Source organism: Solea solea, chromosome 19 (assembly GCF_958295425.1).
Source record: "Solea solea chromosome 19, fSolSol10.1, whole genome shotgun sequence".
In the NCBI taxonomy this organism is placed as follows: Eukaryota; Metazoa; Chordata; class Actinopteri; order Pleuronectiformes; family Soleidae; genus Solea; species Solea solea.
The window spans coordinates 16,442,506-16,465,798 of record NC_081152.1 but is presented as its reverse complement, the minus strand read 5'-3'; the positions used below and the strand labels follow the sequence as shown (position 1 = coordinate 16,465,798).

General features: G+C 39.3%; 2 protein-coding genes across 5 annotated transcripts in view; both read right to left on the bottom strand.

Annotated features, from left to right (window-relative positions):
* Positions 1-3,275: 3,275 nt before the first annotated feature.
* Positions 3,276-12,552, bottom strand: slc26a1 (solute carrier family 26 member 1). 2 transcript variants are annotated; one of them, XM_058616660.1, is made up of 8 exons: positions 12,405-12,552; positions 6,981-7,439; positions 6,189-6,395; positions 5,840-6,086; positions 5,236-5,467; positions 4,822-5,005; positions 4,338-4,625; positions 3,276-4,236 (listed from the first exon to the last, which is right to left on the bottom strand). In XM_058616660.1, the coding sequence occupies exons 2-8, from the start codon at positions 7,386-7,388 to the stop codon at positions 3,667-3,669; spliced, it is 2,136 nt and encodes a 711-aa protein (XP_058472643.1). In that variant the 5' UTR covers positions 7,389-7,439; positions 12,405-12,552; the 3' UTR covers positions 3,276-3,666. The 2 variants fall into 2 exon arrangements, with proteins under 2 accessions (XP_058472643.1, XP_058472642.1); XM_058616659.1 differs by lacking the exon at positions 12,405-12,552 and adding an exon at positions 9,555-9,662.
* A 6,007-nt stretch (positions 12,553-18,559) lies between these two features.
* The window catches only part of si:dkey-247m21.3 (5-hydroxytryptamine receptor 4), a 44,729-nt gene continuing 39,995 nt past the window's right edge, over positions 18,560-23,293 (bottom strand). For all 3 annotated transcript variants that reach the window (XM_058616662.1, XM_058616661.1, XM_058616663.1), the window contains exon 7: positions 18,560-18,902. In XM_058616662.1, coding sequence (XP_058472645.1) covers positions 18,809-18,902 — 94 coding nt within the window. In that variant the 3' untranslated portion in view covers positions 18,560-18,808. The remainder of the gene's footprint in view (positions 18,903-23,293) is intronic.

Here is a 23,293-nt window from a genome sequence, read left to right as displayed (position 1 = left end):
CTTATCCTTTGAGGTTCATGAGCCAATCCCAGCCGATGAGTGAGAGGCGAGGTGTGTACATCCCGGACAAGTCAATAAAGGAAAATGGTAAGCTGCTGCAAATGCAGGAACGGGGTTTTGATATTCCCTTTTCAAACTGAAGAAAGACTAAAGACATTTAGGTTTTTCTTAAACCTACTTCTTTCAGTGTCAAAAAAAGGTAATTCTGTGGAAACAGTGTCATCTTTTATTGTGGCAAATCAGTCAAAGTCTTTGAGGATGGACGCACTTCTATTGTGTTCTATTGTGTAAGTTACGTGGCTGTTAAACACAAGGGGGTCTCGTGATGACTCGGCACTTTAGAGGCCATGTCACATGCTTGCATTGTCAGCAGCAGAAAATATGAAAATACTGCCTCTATGGTTCGACTCAAGTGGAGACCTGTTTTCACTTGCTTTACTTTTTTCCCTCAACTACAATTTTTTTTATTATAGTATGCTTGAAAATGATGCAGCTTCTCTTCACCTCCTCGTAACTCTAATGAATATTTGTGCTGACAGTAATGATGATGGTAGAGAATCATCCCTGACCTTACAGGCAGATTGTTTTGGGTGAATTCTCAGGAGTTCTATAATTTAATAAGCTTAGCATAAAGGCTATAAACAGTGGGTAATAACCACTGTCCACAGGCAACAATATCTCTCTTTAAAGCTCACGGATTAACGTGTTGTGTCCCGTTTGTTTGGTTCGTTCATTTATTGAAAAGAAAAAACATCATTTTGTAACCAGGTTTTTTGAAAAAAAACGATAACTAACTGAAACTGAATTGTGTGATTATAAAACTAACTAAAATTGTAGCAAAAATGTGCTTAGTCTTTGTCTTCGTAAATTCATTTTGTACATAATCCTTCATATGAAGTATATTTATTTTTTCTCTGCATTATTATGCACATTTACTTGTAGACTGATTCAGGGATGGTTGTTCATGTGTCCCGCTACTTATTTTCACCTTTTTGAGTCTTGTACCTGGCAAATACTCCATATTACAAAAAACTAAAACTAAAACTAAGCATTTACAACAAATAAAAACTAATAAAAATGAGCAAACCCACAATAAAAACTACTTAAAACTAAATCATTTAAAAAAATGAAAAGTCAAAACTAAATAAAAAGTGAAAATTCCTATCCTAACCTTGCCCTGCAGCACTTGGACCATACATTACAGGTCACATGGAGATGACACAGCATTTTTTCACACATAATAACCTAATCATTGACTCTCATGGTTAAGGCAAACCACATACCATCACCATGTTTACAGTTAATGAGTAAAAATAAAGGCCTTCAAAATAATAACCTGCGTGAGTCTGGCGTGCCTTGCAAAGAAAGACAAGCAGTCAGCGTTTGGACTGAAGTCCTGATCATAGCATAAATATAATCTCGCACACTAATGGGTAGTTGTGTGGACACCGTGCTGCTGTGTCAGCCATAAAAGCTGCTCAGGCTGCCATCACGGATCACCATTAACGGGAAACAGTCAGGATGTCATTCAACTGACTGATTAACGACATTGTCGCTGAAAAGTTTCTACACACTCGGGCGAAGATTTTCTGGAAAATCAACAATTTTACATCTGGAAAAGGCAGATTTAAAAAAGGTCACATGAAACTCACACAGGTCATAAAAGTTGCAGGCCTGTAAAACCAAAGCAAATGAGCTTGACAGACACTAAAACTGGACTCATCTAACTACAACTGCCTCTCCCAATCAAGCTGTGGTTTTCCATTCGTTTTTAAGCGACTTATTTTCATATTAGACCACCACGGGTGATAGTGACCACCACCCAATTTAAGGTTTATGCCACAGCTGCCCTAAATGAATGATCAGTATGTAAAAGCTCTTTAACACAAAATTATGATTTTAATGCTAAAATATAATTATAGTTTTGTCCAATTTACTGTTTTACAAAAGAAAAACTTGTGAATTGCATGATTATTTCTTGATTAATATGTCAAATTGTAGTTATTTACTTGTATTTCTGTACAGACAAAATAGTTTTATTGGTTGAATGTTGTGAATTCAGTTTATTATTAGTTATTAGATTTCTAAAATATTTTGTTTTTATGACAGGTGGTCTAATAACTTTGTAAAGCACTGTATGTTTTCCTAAAAGTGAATTAACAGTCACAGGCACAAGTGTTCTATTAAAAATCATATCAGTTTAATTCACACATTTGAGCATTAAGGCAGTGTTTGAGGTAAAAAAAACACAAAAAAAATAGCTACTATGATTCAGGTTAAACATGTGGAAATGCTGAACTTTTTAATAAGTTATAAAATTATAAAATGATAATGTTCATAACAAACAAAAGAATTGACAATGCTACTTCAGCAGCTAATCAAAATAAACATTATCACAATCTTAAGGTAAAATATTAACGCACACATTATTATTGTAATCTAGATTTAAGACAGAAAGATAACCAGTGACTCCACAGACACTGCATGCTTGCTTTTTATGTTTTTACAACATATTTGATCGAACAATAATAAACGGCAACGACACACACATTTTGACCAAACAAAGCACCTACAATGAGTAGCTGTCGTCCAGCAGCTGAGGAGGAGCTCTCACATGTCTTCAAGTCCTTTGTTTTTATGTGAAACAGTCATAAAACATTTTTTCCTGTTGGCTGAGCAGAGACCAGGTCAAGAGTACAAGGGTATCGTAATGAACCATAGTTTAGTAATAACCATAGTCAACTATCTCTCAGCGTGAGACGGAGGCTGACAACACACACACACACACACACACTATTTTATGAGTCTCGTAAAGCTTTTCTTCCAAGCATGTAAAAGTAATACTTCGACATTTTAACTCGAGAGTTTTTGTTGCTTTTTAAACCATATGTGTTGTGTGTTGAAGAAATGTAATAACTAATAAGAAATCAAAAACAACAACAACATTCATCCAAAACAGTGAAATAAAGCATCAAACACTAGGATTAAGATGTGTGAAAAAATTCCTTCCCTTAAATAAACATATTTTTTAATCCGTTCATGTATTTAGCTTCTCCCAATTGTATCGTCCAATATTGGAAATGTGTGCTCTGCCAAATGAATGCAAATCAAATCGAGCGCACACCTAAATAACTGCCTGCTTGTGCCAAACACAACATACAGTAGCTGCTGCTGTTCACTGCACCACGCAGCTCCAAATATCCTGGATAGAGTTTGAAGGAGTAACGCCAGGGAGCCACAGTGTTTTGGTAATAAACCCTTTTTAAATAAACGTATCACCTTGAAATGTATTTATTTTTTTAAAAAGAGTGTAACAAATATAAAGACTGAGTCAACCCAGGAACACAGAAAAAGTCAGTTGGTTGATACAAGTTGTACCTTTGGCAAGTTTGCATTTGGCAAATTGACTTTCATACAGTTGATAAAAAATTTTTGATAATTATATCTAACTAGGTCATCACTCAGAAGGTGATAAGGTGATATTTATGACAGAAAATAAAAATCCTGTGTAGTTAACTTCTTGAAAGCACAACTTGGAGATTAAAAAGTGAATTCTATATCAAGTTGGACTAAAACTAAGAGACACAAAAGTGTGAACATTAAACTGTAAAATGATTAACTTAACTCAAGAAAAAGCTACAGTCTTTCTATCTGTCTGTCTGTCGGTCAGTCTGCTTCACTTTCTTTACTGCTCTGGAGACTGTTTGCGTACAGAACTGCCGTGTGAACCGTGTGAAACAGCAGGCTGCTCATGTCTTTGTCGTTCTTCCCAAAGAACTGTCCCTTCCGCAGAGTATCAATGACCGATGTGTTACAGCTGGCGAGGAGCACGTTCACCCCGATCTCTTTATATTCCTTGACCAGGCCTGTGAACGCAGCCGTGCCTGCTGAGTCCATGAAAGGAATTGCGGAGCAGTCCAAGACTATCGCGTGGAACTCCAGCTCCCTTTGGACAAGTCCAATAACCACCTCCCCATTTTTTTTATCACAGTTTGCGTTGGCCTGCTGCAGGGACATCTCTTTGGCTTTCTTCTCCGCCTTCCTCCGCTTTGTCATCTCTAAGAAAGGCTCAACCCCAACAGTTTTGTAGAGACATTTGAGGAAAGTGTCCTTGTTGGCGTAGTACAGAGGAGAATGAAAGCGGAAGACCTGAACCCGGGGCGGCGGTGTGAGGTTCTTGTACTCGTCCACATCCTCGTAAAGGTCAGAGTTGTTGGCCCGGCCCATCAGAGAGAACTGCCAACAGACATCAAATTCGATTAGATAATGGGATTACCAAAGGCCAGTTAATCTGACCTTTTATATTCAATATAGGCAACTCGACTTGCTTGGCGTACCTTAGCGTTCTGAGTCTTAACGATAATGCACATCATGGAAAAGACAATTCCAACCAGGAGGCCCAGCTCTACACTGATCAGAGCTGTGGCGGACATTGAGACCAGCCAAACAATTGCGTCATTCCGACTGGCACGCCACCTGGCAGGGACGTCCCTGACCTTCCTCAGCGCTCCCCGAAGGCTGACGATGATAATGCAGGCAAGAACACATTTCTGGAGTGCGTAGAAAAAAGGCGCGAAGAAGAGCAGGATGAGAAGGACGACCAGAGCGCTGATCAGACTGGAGACCTGTCAGAGGAATCGGGAGATGGAGAAAAATGGAAGTGATTTCACGTTCTATAAATTCATTAACAGATGACATGCAGTAGGGGTGGGTTAAAATATGGATTTGGTGATATATTGTTGTTTTCTTCAGTTCGATATAACAAGGACTTACAAATTGATTTGACTGTTTAAGGATTAAGGTTTAAGGTTTAAATTTCACCTGTGTCTGGCAGCCCGTCGAATCCTTCACCATTGTTTTTGCGAGCGCTGCACTAGTGGTGAAACAGTGGAAGAAGGAGGGGATGATGTTACAGCACCCAATGGCCAGCATCTCCTGGTTGGGACGAACCGTGTAGCCATGTTTCTTGGCAAACATCTCGGACAGTGACACCGTAAAGGCAAAACTAGGAGATAAAGTAGAGCGTCAGGGTTGTTGCCATTTGAGGCTGTGCAATAATCTTTAACCTCAATAAATCACGCTGAAGACCTTAGAACTGAAGGAACATTTATTGATCAGATTCAGGTTTTCAAATCAGTCTGAAGGCACTTATTATTGATTGACATCTGGTTGTTACACATTTGTAGCAACCAGATAAGAGAAAGCAAATGTGTTATTAAACTGGTTGTACATTACCTAATGACAGCAAGAGGAATAGCATCTAGAGCCACTCTTGACATCAGCTCAACGCTGGGCACACTGGGGGGAATGAATCCTGTGGGTATGTGACCAGAGATACTGGACCCATAATTGGTGTTCAGGTTTCCAAAATGGCTGGCCAGTGTAGCTCCCGCCACCACTACCAGCTCAGTCGGTAGAGGGATCTTCAGACGATCCTTGTAGCGCTCCTGGATCTCTTTCCCTGCCACTGGGGTTCAAAGTTCAGACTTATTACATTTTATATAAAAGAAACAACTCATGGTCAGAACTTATGGAATGTTTCCACCCAGTGCAACGGTTCAGTTTGGTACTGTACCCCATTTTTTGGGGTTTCCTTTAGGAATAGCACCAAAATAACTGGTTCCAACCATTCCATTATTTGGTGCCATTCCCTTGGGGCACCAGGGTAATGGTACTGTACGGGTGGAGGTAGAACTTGGCAGTCAGCTGATTGGGCGAAAGAAAAGCTCCCTTGCAAAGGTACTGAAGTTTTCACCATTCCAAACTCTACCATACCATGATGGAAACACGCCTTTAGATGGTAACGTAGAATCTACAGTGTACAGAGTAAAATCTTTACCTAATATGAAGATACAGATCGCACTTGTGATGAGGTCACAGAAGTTGGTAGTGTGGATGTTGGCAAAGATGTTGATCCAGGTCACTACAACTGTGCCGTAACCCTGGTGACGGGGAATCTTTAGGCCTAGCAGGTATTTAGCCTGCACGGTCAGAATGGTGAAAGAGGCTCCGGTGGCAAAGCCATCGAGCATGGAGTCTGAAAGGTAGACTGAGACGAAGCCGAGACGAAACACCGCCATCATGATCTGTTGAGGTGATGCATAAACCAGATTAGGAATCAGTTGTGCTTTAGTCATCAAAAACATGCATAATGTACCACTGGTTACAGTGAATTGACAATGCTTTACCTGGTAGATGCCAGCCATTAATGTAAGTGCGGTAGCTGTACTGATGGCGTAACACTCCTTCCCACACTGCATGCCCATCAGCTCCACACTGTGTACATTCCCTAGTGTTAGGTTTAGGCCCATTGAATCATTTAAGACACCAGCTCCGGATGCTTTGGAATCATCACTGAGATCAAAACCAGCCAAGAAAACCTCCCTATACACCACCTGCAGACAAGGTGAAAGGAGGTGAGAGTGGTGTCATGATAAACTTCAGAATTTTAGGTTATTATACGGCCGGCTGGGCAATCACTCCAACGCGGCAAAGAAAGACTTTGCCGGATCAGTGTTTTCAAGATTTTCCAGATTCTGCTCATAATGAAGGAGAAACTGTCTCTCGTGGGAACGTCTACAGAGAAGAAACCGGCATCATGTGTGGTTTCACAGCATCATCCGGAGCAGGACACAACTTTGAAAGTTTCACTGTTTACTTTGGCAGTTCCGTATGGATGAGAACCACTTCCAGTCATACTTTCGCTAATTTGACGACGTATCGAGGCCAGGCCAGGATTTCCCGGCATGATACCAATTATAGGCGTCTTGTCCCAGCTGTGAGGCGTCTGGTTGTAATGCAAAACTATCGCTGGAAGTGGATCTCATCCATACGGAGCTCCCGAAGTAAACGAAGAACCTTGCCATGTTGTGTCCGTCTCAGGATGCTGTTGTGGACCAACACATGATGCCAGTTTCTTCTCTGCAGATGTTCCCACAACAATGCTTCTGATATTAGCCATGGTTGATGATGATGGTTACCTGTCCAACCATGAGGCTCATGAGGCTAAAGATCCCCACAGAAACGTGCTTGGATGTCCCCATGAGGAAGTAGATGATGTTGGCATAGAAGGACGTGTATAAACCATAGATGGGCTCCACTCCCGCCAGCAGGCAGTAGGCGATGGCCTGCGGTACCAAGATGATACCCACAATCAACCCGGACATCACATCACCCCAGACGTACTCTCTGAGCCTGTATTTGGGCAGCCAGCGTACCACAGGGAAGAACCCGGCCAGAGTGGATCGGACTCTGGGTGCGGAGCAGTTCATGCCCCGCTTCATCTTGGATTTTAGCGTTGAGGCCGTGGACTGTCTCTGGCGGGCCCGCCGCTCCAGTAGACGCGGCGGGTCCAGTGTGGTTTCTGGGTCCCCAGCGGCCTCCTCCATGCTTTTCAGGGGGAAGAGGCAGAAGAGGTCAACTCAATGTCAGCTGTGCTCCTGTAGAGGAAAATAGAGAGGTCAAAGAGGGACAGACAAATTGATTGCTGTGGTCTGTTTTGAATCAGGATTATGAATCAGGAGCTGAAGTGAGCCTAGCCTTAAAGAAAAACACTTCACCCAATCCATGTGCTGCACTAAACATAAATTAATGGTCATGCCATTAGGCAATTGAAGTTAATGGAATAACAGCAGGCCAGGTGAAATTAGCTCCTTTTGTCGGAACACTCGGGTCAGTCTGAGGTCCACTGTCCTCAGCTGAACCTGCAAATTCATCAAGATACAGGACAAAATGCTAATCTGAACTGTTCATGGACAGTTAAATATTCAACCTTTTTCCACACAGGACTGTAATTATGTGACTTAAAGATAATATATACAAAGGTTTTAATCATTCATTGACGTTGTCGTGCAATAAACCAATTATCTGTGGCCATTAATAAACCATGTGCAGCTGCACCTTCAGCCGATCGCTAATACAATGGAAAGAAAGAAAGATAGAAAAAGCATGTTTTACACAAAGTTTGAGTTTTATATATGAATTTATTTCGTTTTCTGTGAATTCAACTTTTAGGTTCGCACACGCACACACACGCACACACACACACATGCAGAACATTCAGAACATTCAGTCCAAATATCCTCTTGGGAGAAACGCCCACGTCCGGTGATTAGGTCGGTTAGTTTTTCACAAAAAAAAAAACATAACAGACTGATCTGACAGACATTGCATCAGAAAATAAAAGTGTGTGTGAACAGTGAACGTTAGTCATCACACAGCTGAGCCTTTGCTGAGATAACCGTGTTAAAATGCACGTTATCAGCCTCGGTCATCGCAGCAGCTCTTGATACGTGATTTACACCTCCTGTGTCTAGACCCGGCATGGCGACTGAGGCAGGAGGACATTAAAGTTAATGTTTGTTGCTGTTTTTACACCAATGATAGATTCAAATGTCCTCATTCTTTTTTTTTTCTTCTACTTTCAACCAATACAGAGCCGGATTGTGTGAATTAGGATTTTATCGTTCCCACTTGACTTGTTAAACCCATAAAAGACACAGGGGGACAAATAATGAGACACAAAAACACTTGTGCAAAACTACACAAAGTTTTCTTTCAACGGAAAACACACAAAAAAATTCACCTGATTAACTGATGACCATGACAGGAGTCACACTGAGGAACCTTTTGGAACCGGACGTTTAATTTAATTTAAGGGACAGCAGTGAAAACAATTGATTAAAGCGGTTTCTGTAACCAAAGTGTCCCGCCTTTAATCCTGTCACGCTTTAGAAATAACCTTAGGGTTTCCCTCAGCCGGGGGGTGGGGAGAATTTATCACATATATTATTCCAAACCATACAAAAGCAAATAAAAAAGGGTTTTATTCAGTTTACATGCTGAGTTTGGAAGAAAAAAATCATTGAAGTGACTGTTTCTTTGGTCTAAAGGAGCATTTATGGTTTCAAATACACTTAAGGAGTCACATTATTCCTTAAAGTGTTGGAAATTATGTTTTACAGGACTTTTAGTCCAATATATATTAACATACATATATATATATATATATATATATATATATGTTAAATGTCCGCCTTTACAAAAAAAACCATTGAATCTTTAAAATCTGGACTCACAGAATGTTTTAAATTAACTATGAGTCAGTTGGAGTGGCCTGAATTTCGCGGTAGACGTTTTAACTGAATGACGCTGCCCAGTTTTATTGCTGAATGCCGTACCTTTTACAGTGCATAATGAGAGAGTTAATTTTTTATCATTGTTTTGGAGGAATCTTCTAGGAATGTTCTGTTATTTCTCTGTGAATAATACTGTTATTTGTTATTTTTGCCTGTCTCTAACCCCGTTGAATGTGTCTTAAACCCCCTTGTAATTTCAATGAGGCCTTCCTGGTTAAATAGAGGCTATAAAATTATCAATAAAGTAGAGTATTACATAATCTAAATATGCTCTTACACGCAACACAACACCATCAGCACCAACAGCAGACAGATTATTCGTAATCATTTCCATAATCTATAATCCAAGACTATCTTTAAACAAATTATACGAACACGCCATTCGTTCCAGTCAGTAAAGTGGAATAATCTACTCACCTGCAGATTTCAGATGTGTTCTCTGCCTTATTAATGTCTCCTCATTTACTGTAACTACTCTCTCTCTCTCTCACTCTGCTATATGCTGTCAGTGTCTCTCTCTCTCTGTCTCTGTCTCTGCTGTCGCTCAGCCTTCAGGTGTCAGATCATCTGAGTGTGAACTCTGCTGGACACATGAGTGAGCTTTGCTCTAACTCACAGTGTTTCTTATTGGCCTGATCACCACAAGTGGGCGGGACTCTCTCTCTCTCTCTGGGTCTCGGACATTTGTATGAATGTGTGTGTGTGTTCCCTGACGTATAAACACTGACCTTGTCAGGACCAGTGGTCCTTATGGAGTCCAAACCTCATCTCTGAGGAACTGGTTCAATTTATGGGTAAGATTTAAAAAAAAACAAAACAAAAAAAAATGGTTACTGGTTAGGGTTAGGCGTTAACTGGTTAAGGTAAGGAATAATGTTTGATGAGGCTGTTTAAATTAAGTCAATGCAGTGTCACAAACTGTGTGTGTGTGTGTGTGCGTTCTTATATTTGTAGCTTTGTGAGGACCAAAAAAATCATATAAACCATATGGAGTGAGGACATTTTGGCTGGTCTACAGTATGTGTCTTAAAGGGCTTTTTGGGGGGTTAAGACCTGGTTTTATGGTTAGAATTGGGTTATGGTAAGGGTAAAGGCCTAGGGAATGCATTTTGTCTATGAGGAACTGGTTAAGTTGAGATTTAAATTGTGGTTATTGGGTAGGGTTAGGAGTTAACTGGTTTACGGTTCAAATTAATGGATCAAATGTGTGTGTGTGTGTGTACCTGGCATTCCTTATGTTGTGGGGACTTAAATCTGTTTACACAGTCACATTATGGGGATTTTCTTCCTTACAGGGACAAAAATCAAGTCCTCATTAATAAAAAATTACTATATTTTGAGGTGAAGACATGTTTTTAAATTAGGCTGAAGTTAGGATTAGGTTAAGGTTAGTGCCAGGGTTAGAATTAAGCCAGTAGTAATTATGGTTATGGTCAGAGTAAGTCTCCAGGAAATGAATGTAAGTCAACGTGATGTCCTCTAAAGTCATGGAAACCTGTGTGTGTGTGTGTGTTTGTGTGTGTTTGTCAACTATGTGCAAGAGGTTAAAGTAGTCAATTTTTTACCGGCTCACAGTGTTTGGTTGCCCGGCAGCAGGACTGTGATGGTGTTTGCAAAGTGAAAATGATCACAGGCTAAAGAACAATTAAGACGTTAAACTCTTTAAATACATCGTAGAGACAAAAGTTCCCCTGCTCACAGAAGATAAGACATTCCTGCAGCAGACAAATAAGCATTGCTGTTATCCACGTGAAATTGCCCGCGTGTGTCGTGGAAAAGAGCCAGAGGTGACTGAAAATGTGGTTTTCATTAAGTGGAAGTGGAAGTTAAAATGGTTATTTTAAGGTTGTTTGTTTTTAATGAAATCTGATGTGTACTGCATAATTTAAAATAAATGAAAAGATAAAAATCAAATTCACTGTATAGTCTGTAAGTATTTCAAGTTCTTGTGTTCCATAATGCAGTTTTTATGTATTTAAAGGTCCAGTGTGCAACTTTTAGGAAGGTTTATCGACAGAAATTAAATATTCTAAGTGTGTAATAATAGCTTCAGAATATAATTAATTTGGCCTCTGTAGCATTAGAATAAGCCTTCTTATATTTCTTGCATTGCCATTGTTTCTACAGGAGCCCAAATGGACAAAGACGTGTTTTGCATTTTGATAAGACAAGACGTTTAAAATGCAAATGAAGAAGAACGAGATCCTTTTATGGTACGTGAAGGCCGCCATACAGTAGTTCAGGAAAGGGAGTTAGAATCTGAAGTCTTACCATTAGATGTTAGATAAGATAAACAATGATCGCACAATAATGAAACAGAATGAACCTAAAGAAATTCAGTCGTAGAAAACATGTTTTTTTCCATATTTGGGTATTTTAATGCAGATTAACTGTTGTTTACTAATCTCCATGAACCAAAACAGTGACCTACAGAGGACAGAATATGCTGTGGCTCAACAGTCACCACTGTGTATGTTGTACAATAATTCTGTTTTCTTCTATAATAATTCTGCAAGTTTTGCATCATATCATCTTTTTTATTCACAATGAACCAGCATTTTGGGAGTCCTCAAATGCTATTTTTAGAAAAACAGAAATGTAATTTTTTGTTTACTGTATTGTGTCTGATTTCCTATGTTTACGTTCATGTCTGAAAAGCCCCAAACAAACCAGACGTTGTCCTCATCCATCGAGCTACAATGAACATAGGGACGGGAATTTCAAATTAAGAGCTCCTTCAAAATAATACGGTTACCCCTGTCGTCTCACCGGCGCTTCACTATCATGCTAATAAACTACAGCATGAACAGAGACTCAAGTAAAGTTACTACGTGCAAAAACGAGTGAAAACTGAGTGAAAGCAAAAGTCTCTTTGGTTTTCGAGGGCAGACGTGACAGTGAGGCTTGTTGAAAACCACGTAGGGTTGATGTTTTTGTGGATTAATGCTGGACGAGTGAATGGGATTATTGTCAGTGTTAGTGTGTCATGACAGTTAACTCCTTTATTCTCCTCTGCTGTGAAAGAGCTGTCTTATGGAACAATATGTGTCTGTGTGTGTTTTGTCTACGTGTGTGTGTGTGTGTGTGTGTTTTGTCTACGTGTGCGTGTGTGCGTATACCAGAGGCTCACTTCCTGTTGACAAAACGATCACAAGAGGTTACAGAGATCTGAGGGGATTATTTAGAGCACTGCTCCTTTAAATCCACTGGCAGCATCCATGTGTGTCTGCTTCATCATAACAGTTTGTGAAATGATGGATTACTCACGCAGAGGAGAGGAGGAAGAGGAGCAGGTGCAGTGTGAGCTGCAGGAAACATCATCCTCTGCAGCATCTTTATCGTCATCATCATCAGCTGGTTGTTATCTGGTGCTTCTTCATCCACTATCTCGACTCATCTCCAATCTGCTGCTCACTGTCTGCTCCCTGCTTCTTCCTGTTTCCTGCTGCAAAGCATGATGGGAGCCACAAAGCCGTCCTCTCACTCTGTCTGCTGATTGGAGCTGAGCGGAGCGGACGGGGGGAAGGGTGGGGAGACATGACACAGACGGAGGGAGGGGGGGGCCAGTGGAGGCGGATGATGGTCGCCATGGTGACCATTCACTTGCTAACGTGCATGTTCAAATCAAAAACAACTCTGACATTGTTATGATACTGGATCCCACACAAATTAATCCTCATTTCAAAACATTCCAGACCAGAGGTCTCAAACTACATAGTTGCCCGCCACTTAATATCAAGTTATAATATGTTATATGTATGTTTTTGATATTTATATATTAATATTGCATCATTTAAACCCTTTAACACCTAAGCCTCAAAATGACCTGTGAGTTAAGTGCTTTTGCCCATTTTTCCAGAATATCTTAAAATATCTGGCAGTTATTTATAATTTACTGCATTTTAAAAGTGTATAAACGATTTGAAATGAAGAAAAACACTGTCGTTGTACACGGACACTAGAATAGAGCGAGTTAAATTTGAGTATTTGTCTCAATGTGCAAAAACAAGCCAAAAAATGTGAAATTATGTGGAGGCGTTATTCCAACTCTCTCCTCTCTGGTGACAAAGACGCTGCCGACTTGCTGTAATAACCGCACATTGGCTTTGACGTGCAACTTCTCAGCTTTCAGAAACTGCTGGAATTTTCACATCACGCAAAGTGTGCCTGTGCAAATGTGCCGTCTGCGATACGTTCAGCGTTAAAAGGGTGTTTTATGTTGAAATGACTGTGGAATATCGTCATAGTTGTCGTTATTTTGATATCATGATGGAGTTCTGTGATATAATTTTAAGCTCATATTGCCCACACTTATTGAACAGTTGTTTTTTTAAACTAGAAAATATGACCTTCACTTGACCGGCCCCCAGGTCATTTGAGACACAAAGGGTGTGACCCTAGGGTTGCAAAACGCATCTCCACTGTGTTCAAGACCTTCTAGAGAGGGGTAGTGAGGCTTTTTACAGCAGGTTTAGCAACATTTGCATTTCTGTGTTTGAGTAACTGGCAACAGACGGAGGATGGACAGTATTTAATTGGGGACATTGGAGTATAGCCATGACTCATTTTTGGATCAAAAGCAGTCATTTCATGTCCTCTTTATTTACGTTTAAATTGTTTTTAGATTATGTTTCAACCACAAAACCAAAAACTCCTAATTCTGCTGATGAACATTTATTCATCCATTCACATGCAGGTGAGAGATGAAGTGGCGTCCCAGTGTGATAGTCGGAACGAGTCTTTGAAACCCAAATGTTTGTCCTGATTAAAACCTGACAACATTTGTCCAGGGTTACACACGATCTACCAGAGACACTGTGAACGACGGCTTCGTCTTCTACTCATTAACTCGCATAGTTGAGAGTAAAGCCGTTGTCTTGTGTGTGCGTAAATGTTTGAGGAAGATAAACTTAAACACAGGTAAAAGTCACGCACGTTGCACAGAAAACACTCATCCTGTCAATATGTTGCTGACTTGTTTGTGTGACCTGATTATGAAGATATAAAAAAAGCTCAGCAGAATAAATCAGTAAAGTGGTTTGGTTTTTGGAGAATGACTCATTCGAACCAAGATTTAATTTGGTGATGGTGTGAGAAAGTCTGTGGTGTTCTTGTAGAGTGATCATTATTAGTTGTTAATATTTGTACATCTTCCTTAAGCTTAATCATTATATTTGAGTTAAAAATGTACTAGTGGCTTTTTTTAAAACCTCTAGAGTCAGCAGTCTTTTTCATCCTACCTTTATGTTATCCCTTATTTCCTTGCAAACTGGACACTTCATGTAGATACAAATGTTCCCCTTGATTCTTTTACACTGTCAGACGCTCAGATTTTTGCCAATATAGTACCGTTGCTGAAGAGATAATCCATAAAAAAGCACAAAGAAGACAACAAGGGCAAATAAAAACACAAAATTGAGATTTAACACCATCTATGTTGTACAGAGTTCAAACCAACAGCTTTTCAATTATGGTAAATCCAGTTTTAAGCATTTAAGACATTTCATCTTAGTTAGTAAGAGTTCAGTGTTTGCAGTATGAAGACACAAATCTGCGAGAGTGTGACCTCACGACTACAGGACGGCTGTGGGATCGACTTTAAGTATCTCTAAGGACAGTAAACAGTTAAGAATAACAAATATTACAATTTGGTTCTTCTGATTTACTCTAACATTCTAGAATTGTAACCTTTTGACCTTAGTGCCGTGTCTCTTAACAGTTCATAACTGTTCCTTAATGTTAAAGACACAATCATTCAAAAAAAATATGTATCTGTATGTTTTAACCAGATGACTGGCACGCTTTTATTTTGACACTGAGGGGTTAAACAGGAAGTAGAAACAACTGACTTATGTTAAATAACTAATATTAATCAGTATAATTTCAAATATGTTGACTTTTGTGCAAACACAGAAACTTAAAAGACCAGAACAACCACCACATGTGTACTTACTTGCGTGTACATGTGTATTCACCAAGTTTATAATGGTGAATACCATACCTGGTTCTTACCTGGTTCATACAAAAGATGGACAGGGACAAATGAAGGACAGACAGACACGTGTTTGAACTCTTAACTCAACATGGAAGTCATAAATCCCTGTAATAACTGTTTATTTTAAAGACAATGACTGTTTTAAATCTTTATTCATCTTTGATTCAAAATCTCCTTATGCCTTTCACAGCCCGTGCATAAACCCAGAGAGAAGAAGATTGTGTTAGAGAGAAGTCATGATGTGATGAATTTTCCCTGATTGCTTAATGATCCACAGACTCAGACTCAGTGCCAATTAATGTGGCAGGAAAATATCCTTTGGGATCAGAAGTGACGAGGATAATCACGTTTGCTGTGACCCATTATGTTTCCTGATGATGGACATGATGTGTAACTGTCACCTGCCTCTGCATGGCAACAGTATAATAAAGTCTTGTTAAAAATACTTGTAGCCCTGTGGAAAATCTAGAAGACAAAAGTTGTAAATGTTCATAAAAATGTTAATAAATAATATAATACATTCCTACATGGAGTTTAAAAAGGTACTATTTGAGTACTTGAGAACTACTCAAGATGTTTGATATATATATTTTGTTTCTTTTATATTAAGCTTATTATGCCGGGAATTATTGTGAGAAAGAAACTCCCATTTGTATTTGTTTATCTTCTGAGCCAATGAGTATCGAGTTGGAGGTCATGTGTCAAGAGAGAGCGAGAGAGGGCGAGCCGCGAGCCACGAGCTCGACGTGACACAGCTTACGGGTGCCGCGGTGCTAGATAATACAAGCTATACGTGGAAATACGTAACCCACATATTTCCTATAGTTGTTTACTGTATTATCCTAGTACACACAACGTGAAATATACATGGAGGGACTGTTGTGAACAGTTTCATCCGACGAGGAGTATATGTTCTGACGGTTAGCCGCCTGCATTAGCCTAGCTCTACGGTGAGCAAGAAGCTAGCCTTCTGAGATGCTAAGGGATGTATGTTCGCCAACACGGGGAGCGCGACACATCGGAGTGACCTAGATGAAGCTGGAGCACCATCGAGATCTGCTGTGAGGAGCTTTAAGGACACTTTCTGCTCAGGAAACTGTGAGTTGCCATCGTTTGCGGCCTTCTTCTAAACCATTTTAATTTAATGAGGTTTAAAGGAATCAATAATTTGAGTTTGGAATTTAACGTGCACTTGAAGTGTGTTTTTGGTTTGTTGTTGGTTCATCCAATAAGATGCTTGGAACCGGTCTATGACTGATGCATAACTGAAGACAAGAGGACACAGTTATTATCTATTAATCTACAGAGCAAATTAAATATACACTGACCTAAAAGATACAAGCATTTATTGTTTGTGACAGGAAGTAAACAAAGCAGCGATTAGTTTAGATCAGTATTTTTACTGTAGAAATTGTAATCGAATTGAATTGAAATTTCTGGGGGGTTGTATTCGAAAAACTTATAACAATGCTTAATTTTACTATTACGTCTTTTATTTGTGTACCACCATTTCTTACGAAACTTCTGTTTAGGTTATCTGTCCAGTCATCATTTCCCAGAGATTTCTTTTAGATTTTTTATTTATTCATTGTTAAACAAGAACAATATCTACTGTAAGTGTTCTTGGAGGAACAGCATAACAACAACAACAGCACATTAAATTAACTGTGTGCTTGATGTTTGAATCATTGTTGTGAATTCTAAGCGTCATCTAAATATACAAGTAATATTCTTATTTATTTTAATATAGATTCAGTATTTAAATTAACAGATGTTGGGAATATCACTTGCATAAATATATGGTATCTTTTTTTAATATTTTACTGAAAAATTATAGAATTTAATGTTTAATTATTTAGTAACACCAATAATAAGGGACTGCTGGCACTTCATGCACTGGCCTAATCAAACTGTTCCTTAATTTTAGGTCCAGTGTGGTATAAATGTACGCATAAGTATGTTTTCCTAAGTGTATATTTTGCTTTAAAATAAGTAAATTGTATGCTTTTCATATCTAGCCTAACCAAAATGGACAAATCATCAAAAGTGTGCTTTTTGAAGAAGAAGCTTGTACACAAACTGATATGTGAGGGTCGCCGTGGTTACCCGGGTTTGAGTTTGTGAAAGGTGAGGCCTTGGTTATACTTTATAGCCATTAGATGTCACTAATTATTCCACACCGGACCTTTAACTGCATTTTTAAGACAGAAATTTAAACCACATATTATCAAATTCAGGACTGTTGCCTTAGAGAAAAACACACAGGCTCGCTGTTCTGTATGGAGTTGTACTCGTGGGTTTTAGCCTGGTTCTCCAGTTTCCTCCCACAGTCCCAAAACAAGCAGAGGTTAATTAAACACTGCAAATTGACTGTAGGTGTGAATGAATGTGAGAGTGAATGGTCGTTCATCTCTGTGTGTTTCACAAAATTCTCCGTTTACACAGTTTCTTCCTCACACAATAAACGAGTTTAGTCATCTCTATAAAGTCTTTACATAGCAACAAGACGTTAATTAATTAATTTCTCAATCTTTGAAAAAAAGGAGGTCAGAGGTTGAACATAAAAAACAAACATTTATTATTAGTAAACCAGTTTTCACTGAGGCAACTGTGCAGACAGAAATGTAAATGTAATGTGCAGATATGACTAAAAACAAAGCACTTTCAACTTGAAATTCTCCATCTCGCCACCAGATGTCACTAGACTTTAATCAATTGCCACGTTTCACACACCTGTTCTGCGTTTCCTCATCAGGCCAGCGAGTATTTAAACCCTCCATCATCTCCATTCACTCCTTGTTGATCATCTGTCTACTGAAATTGTCTGCTCTTTGTCACTATGAATCAATCTTGATCCTGAAAAACTTTATAAGGGAGGGTTTGGTTTTTTTGCACGTGTCCCATTAATATTATGTTGTTTTAGACCAGTTTAACCAGTTTGTCTTCCACAGAAACAATGCTTTTGTATAAAATGACTCACTGGTGTTCATGTGGCCAAAAACGACTGTCAGGGCTGAACCATACTGTGACTTTGGTCTGGAGCTTCTCTGCCTTCTAGTGGTCAAAATCACAAATTACAAATGTTTTTAAGTTCAACATGAAATTGTGCAAAGAAAAAGTAAAGTTTGGTCACAAATAAACAGTTTTAGTGATGCTGTATTTTCATCACAGTCTTCAGAGAAATAAAGTGGCACAACGAGGAGAGGAAATAATCCCAACAATGTTCTCAAAGACACTTGATGCAGGTAAAAGGTGTTTGCATGATGTAAAGTAACTGTTGAAGGTTTCTCCTCCATGTAACATATTTTTTTGGTCACTTTGTTCAAAGTTTGTGGAACCCGAACTTTTAAATGTACATCCTTTTGATCCTAATATCCATTTTTGTAGAGTAAGAGCAGATGTGAAAACATATCATTACTGCTGTTTTTCTGAACACTACAGGTAATCTATATAACCAATACTTCTTTTCCAAGAGTCAGATTATTCAGTACTTGGCTGTAAATGAGCTTTGAAATTCCATCCATGCGCACGTAAAGTCGGACGAAGGCATGCCGCATAGGTCATAAAAGCCGAGTGGAAATGGAGGAAAGTAAACAGACTGTTGAGGTTTCCACAGGCTGAGGATGTAAATGTCCTCTGTAGCTCTGTCTCTGTAATGTCTTCTTCTTCTTCTTCTTCACTGGTGTGCAACAGAATCCTGGGACTCCTGCTCGTTAGCCAGTATCGTCTGCCCGTTGTCACTGTAGCTCCGGTTTGGCAGGAAGGACAATCTGAAAGACACAAAATACTTCTTTTGAAGCCTTTAAAACTAAACAGATAATCATTGTTATCCTTCAATACTTTTTATACAGGGGCCCACTTTTAAAAGATGGCAAATTTGTGCATAGTTTGCCATTTCTGACTGTTTTGACTGCCATTTTATATAACGGCTGGTATGATTTTGTCTTGTGCAAGCTAAATAATTTTCTAGTTAATTGCATGAAAAATCTGAAAATCCTTTTGGAAATCACAAAAATATCACCCCACTGACCCCAGTCTCTGAAATGGCTCTACACCAGAGGATTCCAAACAGTGTGTGCTGACCCCCACTGGGGGGCGCCAAAGCTCCAGGGGAGGGAAGTTTTTTGGGGGAAGGAAAAGAAAAAGAATGTGAAGCACACACATACACATGTATATATTGAATCTCATGATTTAAAACACTAAGTGTATCATGAAATCTGCATTATTCATGAAGTTCAAAAAGCAAGACAGCTGAGTTACATACAAAGTTAAACACAAACTGAGTTAAATACAAATAAATAAATAAATAAAGAAGAAGCCTCAAGAGTACTGAATTTAATTTAAATACGACTCATAAATTTGATTGCCCATTAAAGTAAATCCATTGTTTACGATTTATTATTATTATTAACTTTTGCAGAACTATAATATAATTTACTGTAACTGTGTGGTTGTTTAGTTGTTTGTTTTGAGCAAATACAATAAACTGAATTTATAAACTGTTGGTTTCATTCCCACAAAATGAGCCCTATATTGTATATATGTGTACATTAGGAGCAGGTCTTTTAATCCTAACTAAAGGCTTCTATAGGTTCTTCTATACGTGCATGAAAGGGCAGAGTGAGGTAAGAGATATTCCACAAGCAACTGTTCCAACAAAAGCCGACATACTGTAACTTTTTTAATGCTTAAAATGTTTGTATGACAGTGAAATTAACAAATAAATAATATAATACAGAGGCAAATGTGATGAGTTCACATAATGCAAAGTCAAAAACTGTTCTTTACTCTGAAAGAGGGGAGTCACCTTATCTACTTTATATGTTGGTAAGTCCCTGTGATTGGCTGCTTGTTATTAGATATATCTCTCTCACACACACACACACACTCCCATGTGGTGGGATGTCCAGTGTGAGGAGTCAATGAGGGAAGGTCAACAAAAATGTCCTGTAACGACTTACTCCTCTGTTGTGTGTGTTTTCTATAGAGCAAGTGTGTTTACTCTGCAAACACGGCTCTCCCTCCCCACGCCCTCTGTCAGTCCGTCCGTCTGTCTGTCTGTTGTACAGAAATGGAACGCTGTTCCCGACAAACATCCACCAGGATCCAAAGAGCAGGAATCAATATTAGGCAACAGAGCTCGTGCAAGCTGACGTCGTCGCCCTAACCTGTCATTGAACTGTCGCAATCAAAACAGCGCCATTTTGGCAGGAGGCCACACATTTCCACCATAGTCCACATTACTATAGTTTACCTCCTCGATCATAGCACGGCTGCATGAAACTTGTTTTATACGCGACACAAACACACATACTGGTGACGAACAAAGCAGTTGTCTCTGTGTACTGAATCATTAGTTCACTACTTCCTGCTTGGCCACAGCACAAACTCCATCTGACAGTCGCTGAACTAAAAATACGGATGAACAGGTTGTGATTCGGCTCGCGATCGCTGGCTTTCGGCCATGCTGTCGCTGAGTACACCAGACTCCTCTTTTAAAACATTGAGGTTTTAGACATTTCCTTGATTAAGGTTGGAGATTATCGCATGTTTTCAGGAATTGATCTACAGTTCGGCATTGATCTGCTTTGTATGAGAATGGACTGCAGACATTTAATTGCCTCAACTTAATTGGCTACTTACATCGATTGCAAGGGAGTTGGGTCTTTTTGTTGCCCAATGAGCTGACTGTTGTGGGTGCAGCCTTACTGCACAGTACCATTTTACTCTAGTACCTCAAGGGAAGGGTACCAAAAATGTATTCACATTGGGTACAGAATCCAACATGTACTAGCTTTGATATCTGTTTATTTTTGCAGAAGCTTTTCCTGCCAACATGGCGGCCTAAACAAACTCACATGAGTCGCGTGATACAAACCTGGAACACTGAGGAGTAAATTCAGGGTAGATTCCAAATAAACACGATACGAGTCGCTCCACAAAAATGACACTTGTTATAAATGACACAGTTGTTGTCTGATGCCCCAAGGAAGATGAGACATTTATTGAGCTTATTTTTAGTTTAATTTAATTTCCATGCACGGATCCTTAAATACATTCTCTTCCAAGTAGTAATTTTATTTAATCTCTAGTGTCACACTTAATGAGGCAAAAAACAAAACCCTTGTTTATCTCAGAGATCTCGGGGCCCTACAGGCAACATTTTGTGACGACTGCGTGCATCATCTTTGCCGCACCGAGATGAAAACTCGCAGTAAATCAATCATAGATTAATTCATGCTTAGTTTAGTATTATTAGATCCCTCACTTCTGATGCACTTTCATCCTGAAGCAGCTGAAGACTGATTAACGCTGACAGAAGAAAGATGTTAGTGTTTCTTATCTTTACACCTTCATCTGACATTTTAACTGGATCTACATACTGTATATGGTCATGGTCTTAGTAGAACAAACTGAACTAATCATTATTCATAAGAAGCAGATGCTTTGACGTCATACATCAGATGACACACACAAACTTAGTGCATTCATCCTATAAACTGTAATTTCTCTGACTTTGAGTAGCAGCTTTAAAAGTCCCTGCCTTACTATAGACAGTTATTTTGGCATTTTTTGTAACGTTTCAGTTCTTAACTTAATTGTTTATCTCTGTTCTTACCGTTACTGATAACTGCAGTCCCATTTTTCAGGATTAATGTCAAAGGCAAGTGAAACTGTGGTTTATCAGAATGCCGTTTAAGTGGACTACTGTCCTTGACACAGTATACAAATACTAGTGAATAATTGAGTGTGTCCACCTCCTCTACACTAGGTGGCAAATGCCCCTTTTCAGCTTGTTAGTGTTTTGGGTGTTTTAGCTGGTGGCTAGTTGCTAGCAAACATGCTAAGAGCCCGTTGGCTGGCTTGACTTGACCGACACATGCTGTAGTATCTCATAGTATAAGCTTCAAAAGTACTTGATGAAGTTTTAGTTTTTTGGGGGGTTAAATAGCGTTAGAATAAGTATTTTTATACTTGAGGTTATCATCTTGCATCGCCGTGTTTCTACAGCAGCCGTAACACACAAACCAGTCATTTTGCATTTTAAAGAAGACGCTTACTGCATAAGCAAAGAGTGTTTCAGTAGTGTTTGTGAGAGCGTTTCAGTAGTGTTTGTGAGAGCGTTTCAGTAGTGTTTGTGAGAGCGTTTCAGTAGTGTTTTTGAGAGCGTTTCAGTAGTCTTTGTGGGAGCGTTTCAGTAGTCTTTGTGGGAGCGTTTCAGTAGTGTTTGTGAGAGCGTTTCAGTAGTGTTTGTGAGAGCGTTTCAGTAGTGTTTGTAAGAGTGTTTCAGTAGTGTTTTTGAGATCGTTTCAGTAGTCTTTGTGAGAGCGTTTCTGTAGTGTTTGTGGGAGTGTTTTAGTAGTGTTTGTGAGAGCGTTTCAGTAGTGTTTGTGAGAGCGTTTCAGTAGTCTTTGTGGGAGTGTTTCAGTAGTGTTTTTGAGCGGAAAGACATCACGTTTATGTGGATCTGACACATGATAGCACTAATCCAGGAAGTCATGATCGGATCGACTGTAATATGAACACTGACATATGTTTTAATCCGATCAGGCTTTTAATCTGATTACGTGTGTCCATGTAAACATCGCTACTGATTACTACACACTGTGTGGACCTTTAAAGGCCCTGGTTCGAGTCTCCCATCTGCAGCTTTAATAAGTGAAAAAGCTATTTTTGTCCTTCCCTTAACAAAACATTCCCAGAAAGAAGAAAAAGAAAGAATGTAGGGAAGCGAGTGTTGGCACTTTCCCACAAGTTAAATGAGATCTCATAAGATCAGTTTCACAGCGACTACAGGCCTTAACATTTTGTCCAGAGATAGTTTTCAACAGAGTTTTCTCTCGAGTGTCTCCTCTGATCTGTCTCACTGTTTGTATTTTCACAGTCCCAGTGGAAAAAAGAGTGAAAGCAGAGTGATTTCTCTTTCAGTACACGTGCAATTCGGTGATTTTTGGACCATTTTGTGCACAAACAATGAATAGAGGAGAAAAACATCATGCAGTATTTTGTCTCGTGGGAAGATTTTAACATATTTGCTTTATTTTGACATGCAGCAGCTGAAACTGAACTGAACCGTGGCAGATTTTTATTGTGTGTGTCGTTATACTCATTTGTGCCACTAATTGTTCCCATTTGGCAGCAATGGCCAACTCCATGTCCA

Excerpts from the sequence above, each read along its gene's own strand:
- slc26a1 (XM_058616660.1), bottom strand. The coding sequence starts at position 7,388 with ATGGAGGAGGCCGCTGGGGACCCAGAAACCACACTGGACCCGCCGCGT. Across the intron at positions 5,468-5,839 it reads GATCTGTATCTTCATATTAG|TGGCAGGGAAAGAGATCCAG; the intron begins GTAAAGATTTTA and ends TTTGAACCCCAG. Across the intron at positions 4,237-4,337 it reads TTAAGACTCAGAACGCTAAG|TTCTCTCTGATGGGCCGGGC; the intron begins GTACGCCAAGCA and ends GTCTGTTGGCAG.